The sequence below is a fragment of the Babylonia areolata genome, chromosome 20 (assembly GCF_041734735.1).
Source record: "Babylonia areolata isolate BAREFJ2019XMU chromosome 20, ASM4173473v1, whole genome shotgun sequence".
Taxonomy (NCBI): domain Eukaryota; kingdom Metazoa; phylum Mollusca; class Gastropoda; order Neogastropoda; family Buccinidae; genus Babylonia; species Babylonia areolata.
The window spans coordinates 28,308,314-28,333,968 of NC_134895.1; the positions used below are offsets into that span (position 1 = coordinate 28,308,314).

Below are 25,655 nucleotides of genomic sequence, written 5' to 3' on the forward strand. Positions count from 1 at the left end.
GAATACAATCATTGAACTTGTTTAAAGAACAAAAAGTTTTCTTATGCAATCCTTGGCACCAGATATATTCTACATTCACTTACTGAATCAGCTGGCAATTGACCTTGACAGGACAGGTGGAGACAATGACTTTCATCAACGGACGATCTCAACACACTGTGCTCTAGCCTAACGAAAAGAGAAAGACCTCAGTGTTTTGAATCAAACTCATTCTACAAACTAACACAAATTCTGGTGCAAGTTGTTGCTTGTCCACTGTATTGACATTGGCAAGAAGCGAAAGCCACACATCAAAATCAAAATTTTCTAAAAACATCACTTCTTGACACACAGTGAGTGTGCCTGTTCCCATAGCCCTCTCTCTCATGTTTGTCACTTTTGTCGTTGACTCTGTTTTTTTTAATTTTTTCAGCATTTCTCTCTGCTACCAGTGTTACCTCTCTCCATCTTTCCCTTGTCATTATATTCCCAATTTTCTGTCTTTCTTTACCATACTTTTTACCCCTCCAGTATTTTTTGTTTCCCCTTTGTTTCATTGAATGCTATAGGATTATGCTGTCAGTTTGCTTCTTCTCCCTTATCACTTATACTGGGGTGTCACACAAAAGAACTATTCATCAGATTCTTCCAGGTCTGTTCGTCGTTTGTCAAAGTCTTGTTCTTTGCAAATGGTTTTCCCATCCATTCTGTAATGTTGTCAGTCCATCATTTTTCCTGTCTTCCCCTCTGTCTTGCTCCCTCAGCAGGTCCTTGGAGGATTGTTTTAGCAAGGCCATTGGATCTTGTTATTTGGCCACACCAACATACTTTTTGACTCACTTGTGTGAACAAAGTGAGTCTATTGTTATCTTTTCTTATTCTAAACTGATGTCAGTATCTTCATGTGGTTCAGTGTGCTGCTTGATGGTTTGGCTCTTACGATCATTGGTGATATGAAAATTGTATCTGACGTTTAGTATCTTGTGATGACACCTCATTTCCATGGCTTGGATTCTTTTTTCCAAATCTGCTTTGAGGGTCCATGTTTCACATGCATACAGGATGATGGAACATACCGACATGTCAGTTTACTAACAGCAATAACATAAGAAAAGAAAAACATTTTTTCTCTCTCTCTCCCTTCTTTCACAAACTCCATAAAACACTTTGTGTAATTACCCTGAGATAACAGCTGGATTTGTGTGTATGTGTTTGTATTTTGCATTTCTTCTAGCTGTTGATTGCCTAGTCACTCATCCCCAAAAGGGGCAAAAAGATTTATATTCATCATTTGATATGTGTGTGTGTGTGTGTTTGTGTGTGTGTGTGTGTTTGTGTGTGTGTGTGTGTGTGTGTGTGTGTGTGTTCAGATCCAATACAGAACTTGGGGAATCGGAGATGGAAGTTACCATTGTGAGAGGCATCTCCTTCAACTTGCCATCAGGTAAGTGCAAGCAGAATTGCCTTGTAAATATGAAGTCATGTTTTTTGTGATACCATGAGGAAAGTGAAGCATCAGTTCAATCACACACATTATACTGTGACCCCCTGGTGCAACTGCGGCAGTGGTCTGGATTCCTGTCTTGTCCAAACTATTGTCTGCCCATGCAAAGAAATTGAAAGTAGCTGCAGCTAATTGCCTCCCATAGTAAGTTACTTCCTTTGTGTTTATGGAAGCAGTGTTCTCTTTTCCAGTAGCCATGTTGGTTTCCTGGTTGGTTACATTTGCGGATGAGGTTTTTCACTTTTTCTTATTTTCTGTCCTTTCATTGAATCCCAGTTTTTGCATTTTACCTTGTTTTCAAACACAAGAATGTGTTGGTTGTTTGGGTGAGTCGGGCCAAAAGTAAGTCCAGATGGAACCTTCAAGGATGGACATGTTTCACAAGAGTTCCATCAACACTACATTCTGAGCTCACTTCTTCCTCAGTAGGAGAAAGGGTAGGAGAAAGTGTGCAGTGTTGCAATGGAGTAATGCAAGTGATTCAACTTAAGGCCAGCAGGATGCAGTGTGCTCAAGATTCATTGAAAGATGAACATTTGAATTCAGCAACAGTTACCTGTTTCCAATGTAACATTTGTAATGGCAACTTTTAGCAAAAATAATTAGCAGTACCACCGACAAATATTTCGGGAATACAAGAGGTGCGAAAAGGAAACATCCTTTGTCATTTACCAGTGACTTGTGTATCAGTCTGGAGGAAACAAAAGAAAACAGCAGAGCAGTCAGAACAGTAAGAAGCAGAAGAAAGATACTAAATATACAACAGAAATGGCCTGGCAGGAAGTAATATGAATTAAAAGCTGCCATGATGAAACTGTCAAGCAAAGAGGACATTCAACAACTAAAAGACAAACTAATGGAAGTGAAAGAAGAATTTGAAAGAATTGCAGCTTTGTTATAGACAAAAACAAATCGGAGTGTAGAGTTTTTGATAAAGAAACCCAAAAAGATGACTTATGGCCAAAGTGAGTCAGCTGCAAGAAGGGAACACTGAACTCAAGAACCAGCTCACATAAAATTCCAAAGAAATCGTCATCCTGAAAAATGACATGAGAAGCTGTCAGCCAGCGACACTGAAATTTTGCACTGGTAAGGGAAAGTCAGTGTGGGAGGAAACAGATCCTGCCCCATCATCATATGGTTCATGTCATAGTGGAAGAGGGGGCAAGTCCTAATAGCCTGCCACAGGTTTATACAGACTGGTGTCTACATTGCTGAGGACCTCAATCAAATCAATTACAGACTACTTAAAAAGGTCTCAGCACCACCACTGGCCCCATCACCCTTGTCAGTGTGTATGCCCCAATGCTCTCTGTCATACAAGAGGTAAAGGACGAGTTCTGTGAGAACCTCATTGCCACTATCAGAAACATTCCCAGCACTGAAAAATTAGTCAGTTTGGGTGACTTCAACGCTAGAGTGGGTGTCGACCATGAATCCTGGCCGTCATGTCTTGGACAGTATGGTGTGGGTAATATGAATGAAAATGGACAGCAATTATTTGAGTTCTGCACATATCATGACTTATGCATCACAAACTAGTACTTCTAGACCAAGTTCAACACAAGGTTTCCTGCCGACACCCTTACTTCAAGCACTGGCACCAGCTGGACCTGATTCTGACCAGGCACAACTCGCTCAAGAATATGATACTTACCTGCAACAGCCAGAGTGCGGACTGACACAGACCATACATTATTGTGTTGCACATTTAGGATTTAGGATGCAGCTGAAGAAATCCACCACACAAAACAGCCAGGAAAGGCACACATTGACATCAGTAGAACGTCTCAACCAGAACTTGTGGAGCAGTTTGTTGTCACTTTTGTGAAGGAACTTGATGCTTTCAAATCTGGTGAGTCTGCAGTGAAAAAGTGGGAAGAACTGCGAGACACCATCAATCGATCTGAGTTAATTTTTTTCAAAGCCATAGAAGTGGACACAGGAAATAATGAATGATGTGAATTGTAGGGAAGAAAACTTGCAGTGGTGAGGGTGATGATTTAAGAGCCTATTCAGACTTAGATGGTAACAGTAACTTTAACTCACTGTGGATGAAAGGCCCCAGTCAGGGCCCTGCTGCTTACAGCCGTTTCAGATGAAGGGCCCTGATCGAGGCCTTACATAGTTTTGAATATTGGAGTGGCACCCAATTTCCATAGTGATGTTATGAGCTAAGAATATCTTAACTGACCTTTCCACTCTCCACAGCAACCAATAAATGCAGTGTGTGTTGCTGTGCTCATGAGCAGGAGAGGTGACTGGTTCACATAAACAGTGTGTGTCAACAATGGTGTCTGACTCAGTTTTGTCTCAGTCACAAGGTAGACAACAGAATTAGACAAAGGGGCCCTATCGTGGCTATTTAATGTTCTGATTTTAATCAGCTTCAAACTCTTTGTGCTTTCCTGGATTTGTTTACAAGTCATCAGTATGTGCAAATTTTGAACAAAAAATACAGATACTTTCTTCATCTCACTGTATGATAGCATGAGAAGGGAGGAAGTTTTATATTTTGTCCCCGGCTAACTCATTTTATATCTGATAAGTTTGGAAGTTTTCAATTAATAATTTATAACACTTATTTTTTCGTGATTTTATTTCTTAACCATACAAATGGGTCGTCTGTGGGAAAAGTCAAGGGAGCTAACTGGCAGCACCAAGTGAGTTGATACACAGTATGAAATTGAGAGTGATGCAAGGTTTGTCCTTGAGACAGATGGTCCTTCATCTGAAGCAGGTTGCAGACAAAATGACAGTGAACATGAGCCAGTTGCTAACACTGATCACTGGTATTACACATGTGCAGGGGAATGGTTGTGGGGGAGAGATGTTTGTTCAAGATTGCCATATGTGAGGGGTGTGGTCTATGTGGCTGTGTGCCAACACACACCCAATGAAAACAGGTGTTTACAGTAAATCCTGGACTAACATTGATTTGATAAGAGAGAGAGCAAGACTGATGTCATTAAAGTAAACTGGCTGCAGTAGATCCTGGAATTCAATTTGATAAAAGAATTATAAACCAGTTGACAGGTGCAATGTGTTGGCCTCCATGAGAGCGCTTGCCATGTTGAAGTTCGCCGTACAGCACTTTCCTGGGGAGCCGGTGGTCTGGCATGCGAAGTACATGGCCTGCCCAGCACAGCTGGGCCTGCATCAAGATGGTGTAGATGCTGGGCAAGTTTGCACGAGGGAGCACCTCTGTGTCAGGGATCTTCTCTTGCCACTTTATGCCGAGAAGTTTTCTGAGGCTGGTGGTGTGGAAGTGGTTCAGCTTTTTGGCGTGGCGTTTGTAGACCGTCCATGATTCACATCCATAGAGCAGTGTGGTGAGAACTATAGCCTTGTATACTTTGAGCTTCGTCTCCAGGGTGATGCCTCTCCTGTTCCAAACGTTCTTATGGAGTCTGCCGAAGGCAGCGCTGGCTTTGGTGAGTCTGGCATTCACCTCGTCATCGATGACAAATGTGCGAGAGAGTGTACTGCCCAGGTATGTGAACTTGTCCACCGCATTCAGTCGTTGCCTGTTGATGAAGATGTTTGGTTCAATGTAAGGCTTTCCTGGAGCTGGCTGGTGCATCACCTCAGTCTTCTTTGTGCTGATTGTGAAGCCAAAGTTGTCACAGGCAGCAGAGAACTTGTCGACGCTGTGTTGCATGTCAGCTTCGGAGGCAGCATTGAGAGCGTTGTCATCAGCAAACAGAAAGTCGTTGACGGTGTCTGTCCTCACCTTGGGTTTTGCTTGAAGCCTCCTGAGGTTGAAGAGTGAGCCATCTGTGCGGTACCTGATGCCAATGCCTACGTCAGCGTCTCTGAAAGCATCTGTCAGCATGGCTGAAAACATGAGACTGAACAGGGTGGGGGCAAGAACACACCCTTGCTTGACTCCGTTGGAGACAGGGAATGGTTCTGAAGTCTCTCTGCTGTCTTGGACTCGGGCCAGCATCCCATCGTATAGTTGCCGTATGATGGTGATGAACTTTCTGGGACATCCGTACTTCGCCATGATTCTCCAAAGGCCATCTCTGCTAACAGTATCGAAGGCCTTGGTCAGATCGACATAGGTGGAGTAAAGGTCGGCGTTCTGTTCCTGACACTTCTCCTGGAGCTGCCTGGCAGCAAACACCATGTCGATAGTCCTGCGTTCTTTCCGGAAGCCACACTGGCTCTCTGGTAGGAGACCTTGCTCAAGGTGTGCTTTGAGACGGTTGAGTAGCACTCTGGCCAGAGTCTTGCCTGCGACAGACAGCAGGGATATTTCACGATGGTTGTCACAGGCCTGACGATTTCCTTTGCGCTTGTACAGGTGTATGATGGAAGCGTCTTTGAAGTCCTGTGGAACTGCCTCATGCTGTCAGATGAGCTGGAATAGCTGATGAAGCTTCTCAGTCAGCGCCATACCACCTTCTTTTTTTTTTCTTTTTTTTTTTTTTTTTTGCTGCCCCATTATCTGCACCGTTTAGTGGCATTACTCCCACGCCGCTCATTTAGATTCCCCCATACACGGCCACACCCGGGTTCGTCCTTCGCAGTTCCAGCGTCGGCAGTCCACAGGGAACCATCGATGTTAGGTCGCCAGGAGGCCACACACCAGAAGAGACCCTGCAGTGCTGCTGAGTCACTTCGGTGGTGTTCAGTGGTGCCTTTTCTGTTTTAACGTACTTAGGACACCACCTACTAAGCCCCCTACTAACGACAATAATGGCTTAGTCGCGGAGCCAGACTGAGTGAGCGTCCCTCCCAGAGTGAAGACCGCCACCACGTCCCTCAAACAACAGCCCCCCATGAATCTGCCGACACTGACGACATTGACAGGACTCACCCCAAGCACTGAAGTGGAGGGGTATCGAAACTGAGGTCACCATGAGAGCAGGGCATGAAAGGCCACAGACTTTGAGACTATTTTGTTTATATTGATGACGATGAAGGAGGAGGAGGATGACGATGATGATGACGATGTTGCTATGGAGGTCCATTTTGGTTTGGGACTGTGTGACAAGGCTGTACTCTACGCTTCCTGTCATAATGATATCCCGGCGTTAACCAGGCCCGAGAGATACAGGCACTTGCAGTGTTGGTCAGGTAATTAGAGCAACACACCCAAAGACGCATCCTTGAAGTGGATGACACTCGACTGTGTGGTCCCAGTCTCCCCATTTAAGCCCACAGCACACTCAACTCTGGGTAGGAGCCGGCCATGGGCCGAAAAACCCACCTCCGCTGGGATTCGAACCCGCGTCCTCCCAGCCGTCAGTCTGCGACGCTAACCACTTCGCCACGGCGGCTGGTCCATACCACCTTCTTTGTAGACCTCAGCTGGAATGGAGTCTGAGCCAGGGGCTTTGCCATTGGATAGCAGACAGTTAGCTTTCTGGGTCTCCTCCAAAGTTGGAATGGCATCCAACGACTCACTGACTGGCACCTGGGGGAGTCGGTCGATGGCTTCATCATTGATGGTGGAAGAGCGGTTCAGTACGCTGTCAAAGTGTTCAGCCCATCTCTCAAGGATCCCGTCCTTGTCAGTGATTAGGATAGAACCATCAGCACTGAGGAGTGGAGCAGATCCGGAGGTGGTGGGACCGTAGACTGACTTCAGGGTTATAGAAGTTCTTCATGTCGTTCCTGTCTGCAAAGCCTTGGATCTCATCATCTTTGTTGCTCAACCAGGAATCCTGCATTTGCTGCAGCTTCAGCTGGATGGTGCTGCGTGCGCTCTTCAGTATGTCTTTCTTTGACTGTGACTTGGGATCTTCAGTGTGGGCTCTGTAGGCTTGGCGTTTGTCTTTCAGCAGCTGCTTGATCTCAGTGCAGTTCTCATCAAACCAGTCTTTGTGCTTTCTGGCAGAAGGCCCCAGGCACTCCATGGCAGTGTTGTACACTGTCTCATGCAGTGTGCCCCATGCTGCCTCCACATTCTGGTTGTCCAGCACGGTGGACTCAAGGCGTTCCTCCAGGGTGTCAGCAAAGCTCTGCTTGATGTTGCCTAGCTACAGCTTGTTGACATTCAGGCGTTTGGGTGCTTTCATGCCCTGAGGCCATCTCTTGGGCTGGATGCGGAGGTTGAGTTTGGAGACGATAAGGCGGTGGTCTGTCCAGCACTTGGCGCCGCACATGGCCCTCTTGACTCGTACGTCCTGCCTGTCCCTCTTCCTTACGATGACAAAGTCGATGAGATGCCAATGCCCAGAGCGAGGATGCATCCATGACGTCCTGTTGCGGGTAGGGAGGCAGAAGACAGTGTTTGTGATAAGAAGGTCGTGCTCAGCACATGTCTGGAGAAGTAGTTTGACCATTGCTGTTACATTTGCCAACCCCATGCTTCCCAATCATGCCTTCCCAGGAGGTGCTGTCACAGCCAGCTCTCGCGTTAAAGTCATCAAGAATGAGGAGCTTGTCTGCATTGGGAACAGTGGTGATGACAGCGTTCAGGTCCTCGTAGAACTTGTCCTTGATCTCATCCGGGTTGGTCATGGTGGGTGCGTAGGCACTGACAATGGTGGTAAATTTCTTCCTGTTGCATAAAGGGAGTTTATCGTCATCAGGCGATCGTTCACTCCTTACGGGGGGCCAGCCAGCTTGCCAATGAGGGTTGTCTTCACTGCAAAGCTAGCTCCAGCCTCACGTCTCTCTTCAGGTCCGCGACCACTCCAAAAGAAGGTGTAGCCTGCGCCTCGCTCACAGAGTTCACCTTCTTCTGCCAGTCTGGTCTCACTTAACCCTTTCGCTGCCAGGAAAATAAAATTTAATTGAAATCTATTTGCCACAGTTTTTTCACAAAAAACGGGTATAAATTTTCCAAAAATTCTGTGCTCTTTGTTATTGGAGAAAGACCCATAAAAGTATATATTTTCTGAAAGGTAAATGAACAAAGAATACAAAACACATGCTGTTTCCCCATTTTATATATTTTTAGTGACATGCTGTTGTTTTGAAATCAGAGTTTTGTTTTTTGTCACGTTTTCAACTTGTTCATTACAAACATTAGTCAGGTAATTTGCACAAAAAAATATTTTCTGGACAAATGAATATCTGCAAACACAAAATCATACTAGAACAACCATAATATATATATATGTATATATATATATTTTTTTTTTAAGAGATAGATACACAATACATTGTGACTTCTCCAAGTGATAAGGTGGATGTGAGGCCACGCCCCCTCAGTCTCCACCCCCCTCCTCTTCACCCCTCTCACACGGTCACTTGATTCAGTTCTCAACAGACTGCGTTGGCTGCGTGCCAAGAATATCGCTCTGCTGCTAATTCGGTCATGTCGTCTGCTAACATCTGTACAGCTGACATCACTCACTGACAGTCGCATCTTGGCCACTGTCTTGACTGCTCCCTTTATTTTCTATCAGATCGTCCTATAAATGTTCATCACTATCTTCTCCTTCGAATTTACGCTTCAATTCTTTCTGAGCATCAGCTAAAGAAAGAAATCTTGGTTGATTTAGTTAGTCACGATCGCATGTCTTGAGCACGGCGTCAGTCCGACATTTTGTTGAGCGAGCGAGGAGAGAAGTCAGGCAAACACTAGGACAGTGACCCAACCAAAATGTTCAAATAAAGGACTGCTTCATGACGTAGATGGGGTTTCTAGCTATGAATAGAATCTAGAGAGATTCCCCAGGCTAAAGCTACCACTATTCTTGTCAACGAAGTGAATGCAACCCAAGGAAAAGTCAGAATATTTCGATGACGAGTTATCTCGTCATTGTGGCAGCGAAGCATACATGCTTGCCATGACGAGTTATCTCGTCATGCAGGCAGCCTAGGGGTTAAGGCAGCGATGTCAATGTTGTACCTGGCTAGTTCACTCGCAATGAGTGCTGTGCGTCTCTGTGGTCTGTCCAAGTCGCCTCTGTCCAGAAGCGTACGCACGTTCCATGTGGCAGTGGTCAATGGGGTGCTCCTTGTTTTCTTCTTTCTTTCCTTTGTGTGTCGACCACTTGAGTAGGGTCCCCGTCAGCCGCAGTATGCTGACTAGGGTGGTGTGGAGCAGGCAATGTTTAGGGCACCTTTTCTAGCCCCTTCCTCATGCCATGGAGGTGAGCAGTGCTGTCCTGAAGAGGGCTGCTCAGTCGTTCAGGGGGCTGCCGATCTCCACCGCTGCTCCAGTTGGTGAAAAACGACCCTATGGCCTGAGCCGCCTGTGTGCAGGTACGTGGCTACGACTGCCAGTGTACCCACACCTGTCGCTTCGTCGCTCACCTGTCGCCACAGGGCTTGGGGAAAATGATGGTATGGGATGAAGGATGACTGATGACTTGCGCGGTGACTTTATTTATAGTGAGGAGGAGTTGCGCACTGTCGACCTCACTCTTGTCCGAGACCGTCTGTATCCAGTGGCAAGACGAGGTCAGGACGACTAGAGATGGAAACGGATGCAGTGGATGACCAGGATGTCCTATGTGCCTCATCCTGCCCTCAGCACTCCACAGTGCTCTGCTGCAACCTCCTTCCTCTCCGTTGAACCATGAAGGTTTCTTCCGCAGAGTCCACCGGATCAAGTCTTCACATGCTTGGGTAGACAAGCTCTAACTCACCGAGGGTTTGAGACCCGTCGGCTACCCTCACCTAGTTTAGCCAGCCTGTCAAAGCGGTTGCCTGGGGGTTGGGCGCTGCCGCATGCTAGCAGCTTCTAGGACCCATAAGTGAGAGCTGGGTGCCGGTGGCGGTGGGGACCAACAGAGGACGAACCACTCCCGGAAGAGCGTGACAAGCCCCCCCTCTAGAGGTACTACCCATCCCGTGCACCCCCTAACTGACAGGTGCAATAGCCAAGTGGTTAAAGCATTGGACTTTCAATCTGAGGGTCCTGGGTTCAAATCTTGGTAACAGTGCCTGGTGGGTAAAAGGTGGATATTTTTCCGATCTCCCAGGTCAACGTATGTGCAGACCTGCTTGTGCCTGAACCCCTTTAGTGTGTATACGCAAGCAGAAGATCAAATTAGCACGTTAAAGATCCTGCAATCCATGTCAAGAGTTTGGTGGGTTATGGAAACGAGAACATACCCAGCATGCACACCCCTGAATACAGAGTAATGCTGCCTACATGGTGGGGTAAAAATGGTTATACACGTAAAAGCCCACTTGTGTACATACGAGTGAATGTGGGAATTGCAGCCCACAAATGAAGCAGAAGAAGAAGGAGAAACCAGTTGATATCATGGAAGTATTCTTTCAACAGGATTTTAAGTTGACAGTAATAGCAGTAGTAGTATGGAATTTAGATAAATGTTTTATCTGCTCAAGGTACAATTATCATGGAAAATTTCAAGGAGATGTCTTTGTCTTTTATAAAACAATTCATGTTTTTGCTCTTTGGTGAAATTAGCAGAAAACCTCAGTTTTTACACAGGAATCTTCAGCAGACAAAGGGTCAAAATAGTCGTTTCCTGCTTACACTTCTATCCACTCTATCTTCATATGTGTTTGTGAAGGTGCATGTGCTGGCCAGGCTTATATAACACAGTGAATTGAGCACACAGATGCTGGGGAGTGTGTATCTGGGTTCAATTTTGACATAATTATTAAAAGCTCATGAATTATTGGCTAATTGTAACTTTGATAAAGCAGTACAGAAAAAAATACACTGCTGGTCTGTTGTTTGTCATCTTTGATTTGATGATATCAGTGAAAGAAAGATGTCAGACCATCATTGGTATACTTTCATGTTTAAACATAAGAACTGGACAGCATGTGAAAATATATCTTTCAGCCACCCAGTTGCTTCCTGTGGTATTTTTACCTGTGACACTGATCAAAATGAACTTTTTATCACCGACTCACCATTTGAGAAATAATAAAATCAAGAACGCTGAATATATTCACATTCAGAACATAGAGAATGAGAAATATGATGAATTGCATCTGTGAGATTAAATGGTATATATAGCTGTTGTGATGTGAGAATAATGAAAGAATGTAGGAGTGGCTTTGTGTGCCACATATGTTTCGGTGACAGACTGGCCTGCACAGGTTAAAGAGGTAGAATAAAGGTAACTAGGACAAGGTACCAGCCGCTGTGGTGAAGTGGTTAGTGTCGCAGACTGATGGCTGGGAGGACGCGGGTTCGAAATCCCAGCAAAGTGGGTTTTTCGGCCCATGGCCGGCTCCTACACAGAGTTGAGTGTACTATGGGCTTAACCATTTCACTGCCAGGGAAATAACATTTTAATGAAATCTCTTTGCCAGGGTTTTTTTTCACAAAAAACAGGTATATATTTTCAAAAAATTCTGTGTGCTTTATTAATAAAATTGGAGAGAGACCCAGAAAAGTATATATTTTCTGAAAGGCAAATAAATAGATAATACAAAACATATGATGTTTTCCAGTTTGTATATTTTCAATGACATGCAGTTGTTTTGAAATCAGTGTTTTGTTTTTTGTCACATTTTCAACTTGTTTATTGCAAACATTAGTTAGGTAATTTGCACAGTAATATGATATTTTCTGGACAAATGGATATCTGTTCGCACAAATTATACTAGAACAACCACAATAAAAAGAAAAAAGACAAATACACAATATATTGTGATCACTCTAAGTGATGTGCGGCCACGCCCCCTCGACCTCCACCCCCTACCTTTTCCACACCTGTAACCTGACACTTTGTCCAGTTCTGCTGGGTCCCATTTGGCCCAGTGCCAAAAATGTTGCTCACAGTGTGAGCTGCTAATAATTCAGTCGCGTTTCTGTCATCTGCTCTCTGTGCAGCCCGCTTCACTCACTGTTCATTGTATCTTGGCCAGTCTCTTCATTGTTCCCTTTATTTTCTATCAAATTGTCCGATAAAAGTTCATCACTGTCTTGTTCTTCAAGCTGACACTTCAATTCTTTCTGAACATCAGTTAAAGAAAGCAGTTTTGTTTGTTTTAGTGCACCATGATAGTATAACTTGACCACATTGTCCAACATTTTGCTGAGCGAGCAGGCAACCAGGCAAAAAATTGCAGCAGTAACCCAATGAAATTGTTCAAATAAAGGACTGCCTCTTGACGTAGATTGGATTTATAGCTATCAATAGAATCTAGAAAGATTCCCCAAGTTAAAGCTACCAGTAGTTTTGTCAGTGAACTCAAACAAACCAGGGAAAAGTCAGAATATTTCGCTGACGAGTTATCTAATGATTGTGGCAGCGAAGCATACACTGTTGCACTGACGAGTTATCTCGTGATATATGCAGCCTGGGGGTTACATGGGAAGACTGGAACCACAGTCAAGTATCATCCACTTCACGGATGAGTCTTTGGGTGTGTTGCTCTAATTTCCTGACCAGCACTGCAAGTGTCTGTATCTTTCGGGCCTGGTTGACTCCAGGATATCATTATGACAGCGTAGAGTACAGACTTGTCGCATAGTCCCCGACCTAAATGGACCTCCATAGCAGCATAATGCATTCACTCTGTTTACATATACCCAGATTCAAACACACTGTTGGCTGCCATTCTTTCTCTGTCTCTGGACCTTGCAGTTGGAATGAACTTCCTCTTTCACTTTGTCAGGTCTCCGCACTCAGCTCTTTCAAGTCTCGCCTTAAAACCACATCTTCCGAAGATAGCCTCCCTTCCCTGCCTCTTCCTTGTCTTTTGGTGATGCATGTGTGTGAATGACTGGTGTGAAATCACTTTGATTTATCTCTACACAAGATTCAGTGCTGTATAAATATTATTATTATTATTATTATTGTTGTTGTTATTATTATTATTCATCTTCAACCTCCTCTTCCATCATCAGTACAAAGAAAAGTCCCAAATAATGTGGTCTTTCATGCCCTGCTCTCATGGTGACCTCAGTTTCGATACCCCTCCACTTCCGCGCTTGGGATGAGTTCTGTCAAGGTGTTCAGTGTTGGCGGATTCATGGGAGACTGTCATTGGAGGGACCTGGCAGCAGTCTCCACTCTGGGAGAGACGCTCACTCAGTCTGGCTCCAGGAGTAAGGCATTATTGTCATCAGTAAGGGGCTTAGTACGTTGTGTCCAAAATGCGTTAAATCAGAACAGGCACTACCGAACACCACCAAAGTTACTCAGCAGCAGTGCAGGGTCTCCCCTGGTGTGTGGCCTGATGACCTAACATTGGTAGTTCCCTGTGGACTGCCGGTGCTTGGACTGAGACAGAAGAACCCAGGTGTGGCCATGTATGGGGGACTTGGAATGAGTGGTGTGGGGGAAATGCCACTGTAATGGTGAAGATGATGGAGCAGCCCCCCCCAAAAAAAAGAAAAAAGTCAAGGTGTTCAGCTGTCCCAAACAAAGAAGAGACACCACTGGTGGTACTGAGGCATCATTGTTTATTGTAATGCATGAAGCTGGCCAAGGTAGTTCACAGTGAGAATGCAGGCGTAATGAAGGATAAGACAGTATGGAGGAGCTTCAGTTATTTTTGATTTGATTATTTGTTTGCAAAATAAGTTGCCATGATGCATTCTACACATTCAGTCAGTCTTAGTTCAGTTTCAGATTCTCAGAGGCATCCTTTCATTTGGAAAAATCCATATATGCTACACCACATCTGCTCGACAGATGTCTGACAGCAGAATAAAGCAACACACTTGTCAGGCCTTGAGTGCATGCATATGGATTTGTGTACCTATCAGAGTGGATTTCTTTTGCAGAATTTTGCCAGAGGAGAACACTTTTGTTGCTATGGGTTCTTTTTCACAGTGCCAAGTGTGTGCTACACACATGACCTTGGTTTATTGTCTCATGACTAGACACTCTGATTTTCCAGTCAAATTTTGGAGACAGGGTGAGAATGGGATTCGAACTCAGACCTCACAGACACAGTATTGACAGGCCTCTCAACCATTCTGCCACCTTACTCCTTCAGTCAGAATACAAAGAAGCTATACTTATTGAATAATGAATGATATCTTCTTTTTTTTCAGGCTATACAGAAAAGGATATGGATACCATGGTCAAGTACGAATTTGGCTTTCCTTCAGTAAGTGTCATTTTGTAACTCCATGTCCAGAATATGAGATGTCTGGGAACTTCAGAAAAGCATTCAAATAGTATCTGTGAGGGCCATGAGAACACAGTCATCAAACAGGGCGAAATGCAGCATCACCATAAAACAGGTTAATGGTTCTTAGAATGTCTTTAAAAAGCAGTTACTTTTATATTGTTAATGTAGAAGAATTTCCTGTAGAAACATAAAAACTTTTTTTTTTTTTTAAAGTTGTTTCACACTTCTTCATGACCAGTTATGACAGCCTTTGAAAAGAAGCTGGAACATATGAGGGATATTCTTTAAAGATTTCCCCTGACTTGCTCCCAGTTATTATAGGAGGCTGAAATCGCACATGTATAATGATACATATCTCTATAGTACACATGGTAGATTGCATCTCTTAACTCTTAACAGTTTCTCTTTTATAGGTGCTATGGTAGAGAAAGATGTGATAATGGAGCCAGTTGAATGCAGAGAAGTCATCAAGTTTCTGTACTTGAGAGGCCGCACACCAAGGGAGACGTTCAATTTGATGAAAGAGACTGATGGGGAGGATGCCCCATCGTATTGTCAAGCACTGGCATCGTCAGTTGAAGCATGGTCAGATATCATTGGAAACGGCTCCCATTCCTGGGCGACTACAGTCCGCCATTAATGAAGACACCATGTGGCGAGTGGAGGCTGCCATTTTGGAGGATCACTGCATAACCGTTCACCAACAAGCCCAAGATGTAAAGATTAGTGTGGGGCCTGTGGATAAAATCACCCATGACCATTTGCACATGCACCCAGGCTCTTTTGGATATGTGCCAAGAAAACCAGGAGGACTTCTTCGACAGATTAACAGTGCAGGACAAAACATGGGTCCATCACTTTGATCCAGAGACTAAAGCCCAGTTGAAACAATGGAAGCATTTTGACTCATTACCTCCGAAGAAGGCCCGTGTCCAACCAGCAACAGCCAAGGTCATGCTCACAATCTTTTGGACCAGTGTGGAGTAGTGATGATGGATTTCTTGGCAATGGGTACCACAATCGAAGATAAGAAGCGCACCATGTCGGACACAAGTTTAAAGGGTCGCAAAGGATCAAGTACTGGTGATGACCGCACACAATCCAACCAGAACAATAATTGTGGCCACTGCAAAATTCTAGTTGGTACCCGAGACAAGGCACTCCAGTGCGAGATATGTGGGTTGTGGTTCCACATCGCCTGTGTCAACGTTGATGACACAACTTACAAGGCCATTAAGAAAGATGGTGAAAAGCCCACTCCACAACTGCACTGGTACTGTGGTCAATCCTGCAGTTGGGTTATTCACAAGTTTCTCAATGGTATGGAAGACCTGAGGACAGACGTTGCCGAACTCTCAAAGAACGTGGATGCAGCCGCCGCCACCGTGAACCAGATATCAGAAGGTGACCTCCCTCAGAAAATGGTTGAGAAAATTAAAGACATCACAGATGAATCCATCAAAAATATCATGGACCACACAGCAGGCACCAGTACAGGCGGTCTTATGGAGAGTCAAATCGCTGACATCGTGGAGAGCAAGACAGAAGAAAAGGTAGCCGAAATGGAAGACAGGAACCGAAGAAAGACCGATCTAATTATCTTCAAAATCAAAGAGAGCACCGCCACTGAATCAGGGGATAGGAAGGCAGAAGGCACAGAGATCGCAAAGAAAATCCTGAAGGATCTGAATATCCCCTACCAACCAATGGACATCAGAAGACTGGGCAAGCCGAAGGAGAAGGAATGCGAAGGCCAGTGAGATTAACCTTCGCCACTATGACACAGAGAGACGAGACTGTGCATGCCTACCATAACAAGAGGAAGGAACAAGAAACCAAAGGTACTACCGCAACCCCCATCTCTGGCATCAGCATGAGAAAGGATTTGCCCCCTGCTGAACGCAAGGTAGAGACAGCACTCTACAATGAGCTTCAAGCAAAGAGGACCCAGGCGTCGGGGGATGACAAAGCGAAGTGGGTGAGGCGCAACAAATGCGTGGTCTTCCTCGGGAAACCGCTGGATCAGGCAGCCAAGGGAGGTTCGGGGTAATGAAACTCACAATCCCCAATGTACAAAGTTTTAAAACTTCATCTTCTTCTTCTTCATCAGCTTTTAAATGTTCGTCCAACCACCAGAACAACACGGCCAACGCTTCCCTGAAATCATGTATGTGAATCTACAGCAACGTAGATTCCTTACTAAACAAAAGGAGTGAGCTACAAGCCCTCATCAGCATTTACAAACCATCAGTAATTGGAATCACTGACGGGCGCAATAGCCGAGTGGTTAAAGCGTTGGACTGTCAATCTGAGGGTCCCGGGTTCGAATCACGGTGACGGCGCCTGGTGGGTAAAGGGTGGAGATTTTTACGATCTCCCAGGTCAACATAAGTGCAGACCTGCTAGTGCCTGAACCCCCTTCGTGTGTATATGCAAGCAGAAGATCAAACACGCACGTTAAAGATCCTGTAATCCATGTCAGCGTTCGGTGGGTTATGGAAACAAAAATATACCCAGCATGCACACCCCCGAAAACGGAGTATGGCTGCCTACATGGCGGGGTAAAAACGGTCATGCACGTAAAAGCCCACTCGTGTGCATACGAGTGAACGCAGAAGAAGAAGAAGAAGGAATCACTGAAGTCAAACCGAAGAACGCAAGATATGCAGTACAGGAGTGTGAGGTAGCTATAGATGGTTACGACCTTTTTCACAACCTCACAGACAAGCGAGGATGAGGAGTGTGCTTATATGTAGACAGCAACCTAAGAGCTTCCCAGATAGAAGTTGGAGATAACGACTTTGAAGAGCAAATATTAGTCAAATGCCGTCTGGATGGTTCAGATAAACTACTGCTTGGACTAATCTACAGAAGCCCCAGCTCCACTCCAGAAAACACAGCAAAACTACAAGCTGATTAAACATCTCGGTAAACAGAAACAGCACTCCCACATCCTCATGATGGGTGACTTCAACCACCCAGAAATCAACTGGCAAAATGAGACATGCACCTGCAGGAAGGAACACCAAGCGCAGAAATTCCTCAAAGCCAGCAAAGATGCATATTTCATCTAGCACCAGAAGGAGCCAACAAGAATCAGACGAGGACAAAACCCCAGTTTAGACGACTTAGTCTTCACCAACAGAGAGGAGATGATAGCATCACAACACAAGCCAGACCAGGCAAAAGCGACCATGTGACCCTCATCATCAGCTTCTCATGCTCATACGCAAAGAGAGAACCGGCAAGGAAGAAGACAATGTTTGACGAGGGAAACTATGCTGGAATAAATTCGGACCTCGCTGAAGCAGACTGGGATGAACTACTCTCCAACAAACTGGTCGAAGAAACTTGGAAAACCATCAAGGAAGAGATCCAGAAAACTGTGGAGAAGCACATCCCAACAGTGATGAGATCTGGAAGAACAACCAGGAAGTGGATGGACCCGAAAACCCTGGACTCTGTTCGAAACAAACACATGTTCGAAACAAACACAGACTCTACAGGAAATGGGAAAAAACGCAAGATTCTCAGGACAAACAAGAATATCGACGCGCAAACAACCAAGCCAGAAAAGCATGCCGTATAGCGAAGAGAGGTAGAGAGAAAAATGTAGCAGCCAATGCAAAGAAAAACAGTAAAGTCTTCTGGTCATATGTCAAGTCGAAAACCAAATGCAGGTCAAGCATTGCAGATCTGAAAAAAGTAGACAGAAGGAAAACGACGACTGACAAAGAAAAGGCAGACGTACTAAGCGACTTTTTTCACAGCGTCTTCACCCAGGAAAAAATGGAAAACCTACCACCACCTCCTGAGTACAGCGTTAAGGAAACACTCCAACAGGTGAACATCACTGAAGCGGATGTGAAAAAAGCACTTCAATACCTTAATAATAATAATAATGGTATTTATATAGCGCTGGATCTTGTGCAGAGACAAATCAAAGCGCTTTCGCACCAGTCATTCACACGCATGCATAACTCTAATACTGCAGAAACTAAAGACAAGGAAGGGCAGGCAAGGGAGGCTATTTTGGGAAGAGGTGGGTTTTAAGGCCAGACTTGAAAGAGCTGAGTGTGGAGACTTGACGAAGCGAAAAAGGAAGTTCATTCCAATAGCAAGGTCCAGAAACAGAGAAAGAACGGCGGCCAATAGTCGAGTGTTTGAATCTGGGTATGCGTAAACAGAGTGGATCCGAGGCCGATCGTAGTGAGCGAGATGGAGTGTAGAGGTGAAGGCAGCCGCAGAGATAGGAAGGGGCAGTTTTGTGAATGCATCTATAACATAGAGTGCTGATCTTGTACTTTATTCGGTGTGAGACAGGGAGCCAGTGGAGATGTTGCAAAAGAGGAGTGATGTGCTCAGATCTTTTCTTTCTGAGGACAAGTCGGGCAGCAGAGTTTTGTATGCGCTGAAGGGGCTGAATGGATGAAGCAGGCAGACCAGACAATAAAGAGTTACAGTAGTCAAGGCGAGAGAGAATGAGAGAAACGACAAGTCTAGATGTTGCGTCAGTGGATAGATATTTCCGGACGGCACTGATGCGTCGCAGTTGACAGTAGCAGGACTGACATGTCTGACTGATAAATTTTTGCATGGACAGTGTATTGTCAAGGACAACACCGAGGTTCCTGACTGACGTGGAAAGAGGGATGGATGTACTGCCAAGTTTGATTGTGTCAATTGTGATGGAAGACAGTTTTTGTTTAGTTCCTATGATCATTGCTTCAGTTTTGTCCGCGTTCAATTGTAACTTATTTCGAGTCATCCAGTTTTGAATGTCCAGGAAGCAGTTGGATGTTTCTTGCAAGAGCGACAACAATTTTTCAGGGGTATCACTCTTCTGGAGTTGAGTGTCATCAGCATAAGAATGATGACTGATATTATGGCGGTTGATAAACAAATAAGGCACCCAGACCTGACGGAATCCACCCCATGGTGTTGGTCAAGGCTGCAGACTCATTAGCACGTCCAATAGCGCATCTGTTCCGCCTCACTCTGGACCGTGGGGAAACACCAACTGATTGGAAAGAAGCCACAGTCACCCCAATTTACAAGAGGAAAGGAAGCCGACAGCAACCAGGAAACTCTCACCCTGTCAGCCTAACCTGCATCCTGTGCAAGGCAATGGAAACACTTCTGAGAGAACAAATAATGAATCACCAACAACGCAGTGAGCTACGTTGTGAGGAGCAACATGGGTTCGTCCAGGGGAAATCATGTCTGACAATCTACTAGAAGCTCTCAATGACAGGACTAGACTCATTGACTCCGGCAGCAACATTGACGTCGTGTATATGAACTTTCAAAAAGCTTTCGACACTGTACCTCACCATCGTCTGCTGAGCAAAGTTGAACCCCACGGAATAAAAGACCCAATACTCAACTGGATAGCAGCCTTCCTTGGTGATCGAAAGCAACGAGTTAGAATTAACGGAACTTTCTCTGAGGAGGCTGCAGTCACATGCGGTATCCCACAAGGTAGTGTGACCAATCCTGTTTGTCACCTACATCAATAACCTGCCAAAACATGTACAAAGCACTGTCAAACTATTTGCAGATGACACAAAGTTGTATGCCGCAAGCGATGACCAAGAATCAACTGCATCACTCCAGCAGGACCTAGACAGTCTTCAGAAATGGTCAGACGATTGGCTTATGAGATTCCACCCACAGAAATGCAAAGTGATGAAACTCCGCACAAGGAAATCAGAGGCAACGTACCATATGAAGCACACAGATGCTGAAACCGGAACCAGCAGAGAAATACCCCTGGCAGAAAGTGAGGTGTAAGTGGATCTCGGTGTTCATGTCAACAACGACCTCAAATTTAAGCAACATGTTGACAACGTCACATCAGGAGCAAACAGCGTAATAGGCATCATCCTCAGAACTTTTGAGTTCTTAGACTGCAAGCTCTTCATCCAGCTGTACAAGACACTAGCAAGGCCTATCCTCGAGTATGGACAAACTGTGTGGCAACCCCAACATAAGACATTATGCAAACAACTAGAGGATGTGCAGCGCCAAGCCACAAAGTTGATCTCTTCAATCGGTGAACTGCCATACCCAGCAAGACTGGATTGACTTGGCCTGCCTAGCTTGGAACACAGACGTCTCAGAGGGGATATGATTGACACCTTTAAATATGTCCACAGAATCTACAAAACCGAAAAACCAAAGCTTGAAACTCCTGCGGATGCAGGCACCAGAGGAAATGCAATGAAACTGTTCCCGCACCATACCCATTGTGATACCAGGAAACACTTCTTCAGCGAAAGAATCACCAAAACTTGGAACAGCCTCCCAGATGAAGTAGTCTTGGCACCTTCTGTAAATGCCTTCAAGAGTAGGTTGGATGCTCGCTGGAAGAAGAAACCTGACCAGTACAATCCGTCTTGCCAATAAGCCACGCATGCAAAGTTTTCAGTATACCAGCCGAATAACCCTCCCGGATCAATGAACAGGACTTTTACAAGACCTCAAACATCGTACAGTTCAAGTTCAAGTTCAAGTTCAATCACCAGGATATACTACACTTCATTGCTGCAGATATTGCAGGAGACCATCAAAACTGAGGTTCGTGGCATGCCGACCAAAGGTGTCTGACTCCTGCAAGACACTGCCCCGGTTCACAACTGGCTTGTTCCCCAGACTGTAGCATGGTCCTGCAGCTGTGAAATCCTTCCTCACCCCCTTACTCTAACAACCTTGTACCATCTGACTTCAACCTCTTTCCAACCATGAAGTCATTTTTGAAGTGCAAGCACTTTCTAGACGATGAAATGCTTATTTCTGAGGTCAAGTCATGGCTTTTGCACAATCTGCAGACTTCTACAGGTAAAGTCTTCGCAGCTGCACAAACCAATGGGTGAAGTGTATTACCCTTGCTGGTACCTATGAAGACAAATAATTGTGCCAAGTTTTGTTCCTCTTAGTCCATGGGAAATGAATCAGGGAAAATATTTAATCAACATCCCTCATAAAGTGGGGCAGGAGCCAAGGTGGAGGAGTTAGGATGTGCAGGGGTTGAGTGATGGGTAGACTTGTAATGGAATTAAATGCAGTCCAGAGTTGATGGAGACAGTAAGAGGAACTGTTGCAACTAGAAGTTGATGTGGTGAATTTAGAATATACTGACAAAAACTTTAATTGTCTGAATTTTCCATGGCCTCAGTTGTAAGCATTTTATTGGTGACTGTGGATAGTTGCTCCAACCAATGAAAAGATTTGAATGACTTGGTATGATCGGGAGGGAAAAGTTAATCCAAATGAATTTTTGAATTAGTTCTACAGATATTTTGCTGTGTCAAACAACAATTCAGACGCATGTCAAATAAAAGAGGTAAAAGCAAATAAACACCAAGGGTGGCAAGGACTGAAGAAGAAAGGAGAAGGAATATTGGATGTGATTGTTTATTGCCCCTGTGTCCTTTACAAAACTAGTCAGGGTGTGAAGTCATGGCTGTGCTTGTTATGGTGTCAGGGCGTGAAGTAATCACTGTGCATATTGTGGTGTCAGGGTGTGAAGTCATGGCTGTGCTTGTTATGGTGTCAGGGCGTGAAGTAATGACGGTGCATGTTGTTGTGTCAGGGTGTGAAGTAATGACTGTGCATATTGTGGTGTCAGGGTGTGAAGTCATGTCTGTGCGTGTTATGGTGTCAGGGTGTGAAGTCATTGCTGTGCTTGTTATGGTGTCAGGGTGTGAAGTCATGACTGTACTTGTTGTGGTGTCAGGGTGTGAAGTCATGACTGGGTGCTTGTTGTGGTTTGAATTCATGACTGTGTTGTGGTGTGAGGGTGTGATGTCATGACTGCTTGTTCTGGTGTCATTGTGTGTGCTTGTTGTGGTGTGAGGGTGTGAATTCATGACTGTGTTTGTTGTGGTGTGAGGTTGTGAATTCATGACTGTGCTTGTTGTGGTGTGAGGTTGTGAATTCATGACTGTATTTGTTGTGGTGTGGGGGTGTGAAATCATGACTGTGCTTGTTGTGGTGTGAGGGTGTCAATTCATGACTGTGCTTGTTGTGTGAGGGTGTCAATTCATGACTGTGCTTGTTGTGGTGTGAGGGTGTGAATTCATGACTGTGTATGCTATGATGTGAAGGTGTGAACTCATGACTGCTTGTTGTGTTGTCAGTGTGTGTGCTTGTTGTGGTGTGAGGGTGTTAATTAATGACTGTGCTTGTTATGGTGTGAGGGTGTGAAGTCATGACTGTGCTTGTTGTGGTGTGAGGGTGTCAATTCATGACTGTGCTTGTTGTGGTGTGAGGGTGTCAATTCATGACTGTGCTTGTTGTGTGAGGGTGTCAATTCATGACTGTGCTTGTTGTGGTGTGAGGGTGTCAATTAGTGACTGTGCTTGTTGTTGTGTGAGGGTGTCAATTCATGACTGTGCTTGTTGTGTGAGGGTGTCAATTCATGACTGTGCTTGTTGTGGTGTGAGGGTGTCAATTCATGACTGTGCTTGTTGTGGTCTGAGGGTGTCAATTCATGACTGTGCTTGTTGTGGTGTGAGGGTGTCAATTCATGACTGTACTTGTTGTGGTGTGAGGGTGTCAGTTCATGACTGTGCTTGTTGTGGTGTGAGGGTGTCAATTCATGACTGTGCTTGTTGTGGTGTCAGGTTATGAATTCATGACTGCTTGTTTTGGTGTCAGGGTGCACTGTCATGACTGCTTGTTATGTAATGTGGACATGGTCATGAGTGCTTGTCATGACTGTACATGTTTTAGTGTGAGGATGTAAATTTCTGACTGTGCATGCTGTGGTTATCAGGGTGTGAAGTCTCGACTCTGTTTTTTTTTCTGATGTGGGGTTATAGAATCATGACTATCAGGGTGTGAAGTCTCGACTGTGTGTTTTCTGATGTGGGGTTATAGAATCATGACTGTGCTTGTTGTGGTGTCAGGGTGTGATTTCATGACTGTGCCAGTTGTGATGTGAAATCTTGATTGTGCTTGTTGTGGTGTTAGAGTGTGAAGTAATGACTGTCCTTGTTGTGGTGTGAAGGTGTGCATCATGACTGGTTTTTGTGGTGTTAGGGTTTGAAGTCCAGACTGTGCTTGTTGTGAAGTGAATGTGTGTACTGTAGTCATGACTGCTTGTTTGGTGTGAGGATGTGAAGTCATGATAATGCGTGTTGTTGTCAGGTTCTTAATTCATGACTGTGTGCTTCTGATTTGCGGGTGTGAAGTCATGACTGTGCTTGTTATGGTGTGAGGGTGTTGAATCAGGATTCTGCTTGTTGTGGTGTGAGCATGTGAAGTCATGACTGTGTGCTTGTTGTGTTGTGAGCATGTGAAATCATGACTTGTTGTGTTGTGAGGGTGTGAAGTCATGACTATACTTGTTGTAGTGTGAGGATATAAATTTATGCCTGTGTTTGCTGTGGTTATCAGGGTTGAAGTCTCAACTGTGCTTGTTCTGATGTTGGGTTATGAATTCATGACTGTACTTGTTGTGATGTGAGAGCGTGAAGTCATGACGATGATTGTTATGTTGTCAGGTTATGAATTTATGACATCATACTTGTGATGTGAGTGTCTAAAGACATGACTGTTTTTGTGGTGGTGTCATTGTGCATAGTCATGACAGTTCTTCATGTGATGTTAAGGTTTGAAGTCATGAGTTTACTTTTTGTGGTGTCATAGTGTGAAGTCATAATTGTGTGCGTGTTATGGTGTGATGGTATGAAGTCATGACTGTGCTTGTTTTGGTGTGAAATGACGAATGAGTGTGTACTTGTTTTGGTGTCAGGGTGTGAAGTCATGACTGTGCTTGCGACGTCAGGGTGTAAAGTCATGACTGTGCTTCTTGTTGTGTGAAGTCTTGAGTGTGCTTTTTGTGGTGTGAAGGTGTGAAGTCTTGACTGTTTGGTGCAGTGTGAATGTGTGACATCATGACTGCTTGTTGTGGTGTCAGAGTGTGAAGTCATGACTGTACTTGTGGTGTCTGAGTGTGAAGTCATGACTGTACTTGTGGTGTCAGGGTGTGAAGTAATGACTGTGCTTGTGGTGTCAGAGTGTGAAGTCATGACTGTGCTTGTGGTGTCAGAGTGTGAAGTCATGACTGTGCTTGTGGTGTCAGAGTGTGAAGTCATGACTGTACTTGTGGTGTCAGGGTGTGAAGTCATGACTGTACTTGTGGTGAGGGTGCGAAGTCATGACTGTGCTTGTGGTGTCAGGGTGTGAAGTCATGGCTGTGTTCATTGTGGTGTCAGGGTGTGAAGTAATGACTGGCTACTTGTTGTGGTGTCAGGGTGTGAAGTAATGATTGGGTGCTTGTAGTTGTGCTTGCAGTCATGACTGTGCTTGTTGTGGTGTCAGGGTTTGAAGTCATGATTGTCCTTGTTGTGGTGTCAAGGTGTGGAGTCATGACTGTGTGCCTGTTGTGTGCAGGATGAGCCACAAACAGGCCACACCTCGACTGTTAAAGACACCATCAACCCTGGTGAGTGCCCACTGATTTTTCTGAATAACAGATACCTGACAGAAATAAATTCATAATTCAGTGATAAAACCTCCTTTTAACCCTCTCAGCACTTAGGTAATACAGTCTGTGCAACCTTTCCCATCTGTGGCAGTGTCTTAAGTTGATTTGAAACTATAAAAATAAAAAGAAGACAGGTTGTATTTATTGCTGACAAGGTGTCTCATCCCTCAGTATTTAGAATGGTTGTTGGTATTAGGATCAAAACCACTCTCGACATTTGATCTTCATGGAAGCATGTCACTGTGTAGCTGGTGGGTATGGTTTGTTGTTGTGTTCTAACCCTACATCAATGTGTCTTTTTTTGTTGCATCATCACTACCATCCACATTCACAGTCCATTCTCTCATTGGCAATATGCATTCATATTTCTGCCTTACAGTGAACATTTTAGCCAAGATATCAACATTTTTCATTTTATAGTTGTTATTGACTGCTCATCAACATCATGAAAAATTCAAGGAATTAACATTTCTGTCACAGTTATCCTATACAGTCAAAATGAAAACATACCACGAAAGGTCTTATTGTCTTTACTACGTGAACACTGGTACTTTCTGTGCCAAAATATATGTAAAAGAGGCAAAGCCTTCAAGACTCACTTGTGCTTCGCACTTTATCCGGTAAAGGAATCATGAGAAGAAAAAAAAGATTTAAAAAATCGTTGAAAAGTGCTCTGTATTAAGTTTGATATAT

At 44.6% G+C, this 25,655-nt stretch overlaps 1 protein-coding gene across 9 annotated transcripts in view; it reads left to right on the forward strand.

The window, feature by feature from the left end:
* LOC143295370 (coiled-coil and C2 domain-containing protein 1-like) overlaps positions 1-25,655 on the forward strand; it is a 286,204-nt gene that overhangs the window by 179,445 nt on the left and 81,104 nt on the right. For all 9 annotated transcript variants that reach the window (XR_013057010.1, XM_076607032.1, XM_076607028.1 and 6 more), the window contains 3 exons: positions 1,350-1,423; positions 14,388-14,443; positions 24,869-24,920. Coding sequence is in view for 8 of the 9 variants with exons in the window: in XM_076607032.1 (XP_076463147.1) it covers positions 1,350-1,423; positions 14,388-14,443; positions 24,869-24,920 (182 nt within the window). In the remaining variant the exon portion in view is untranslated. The remainder of the gene's footprint in view (positions 1-1,349; positions 1,424-14,387; positions 14,444-24,868; positions 24,921-25,655) is intronic.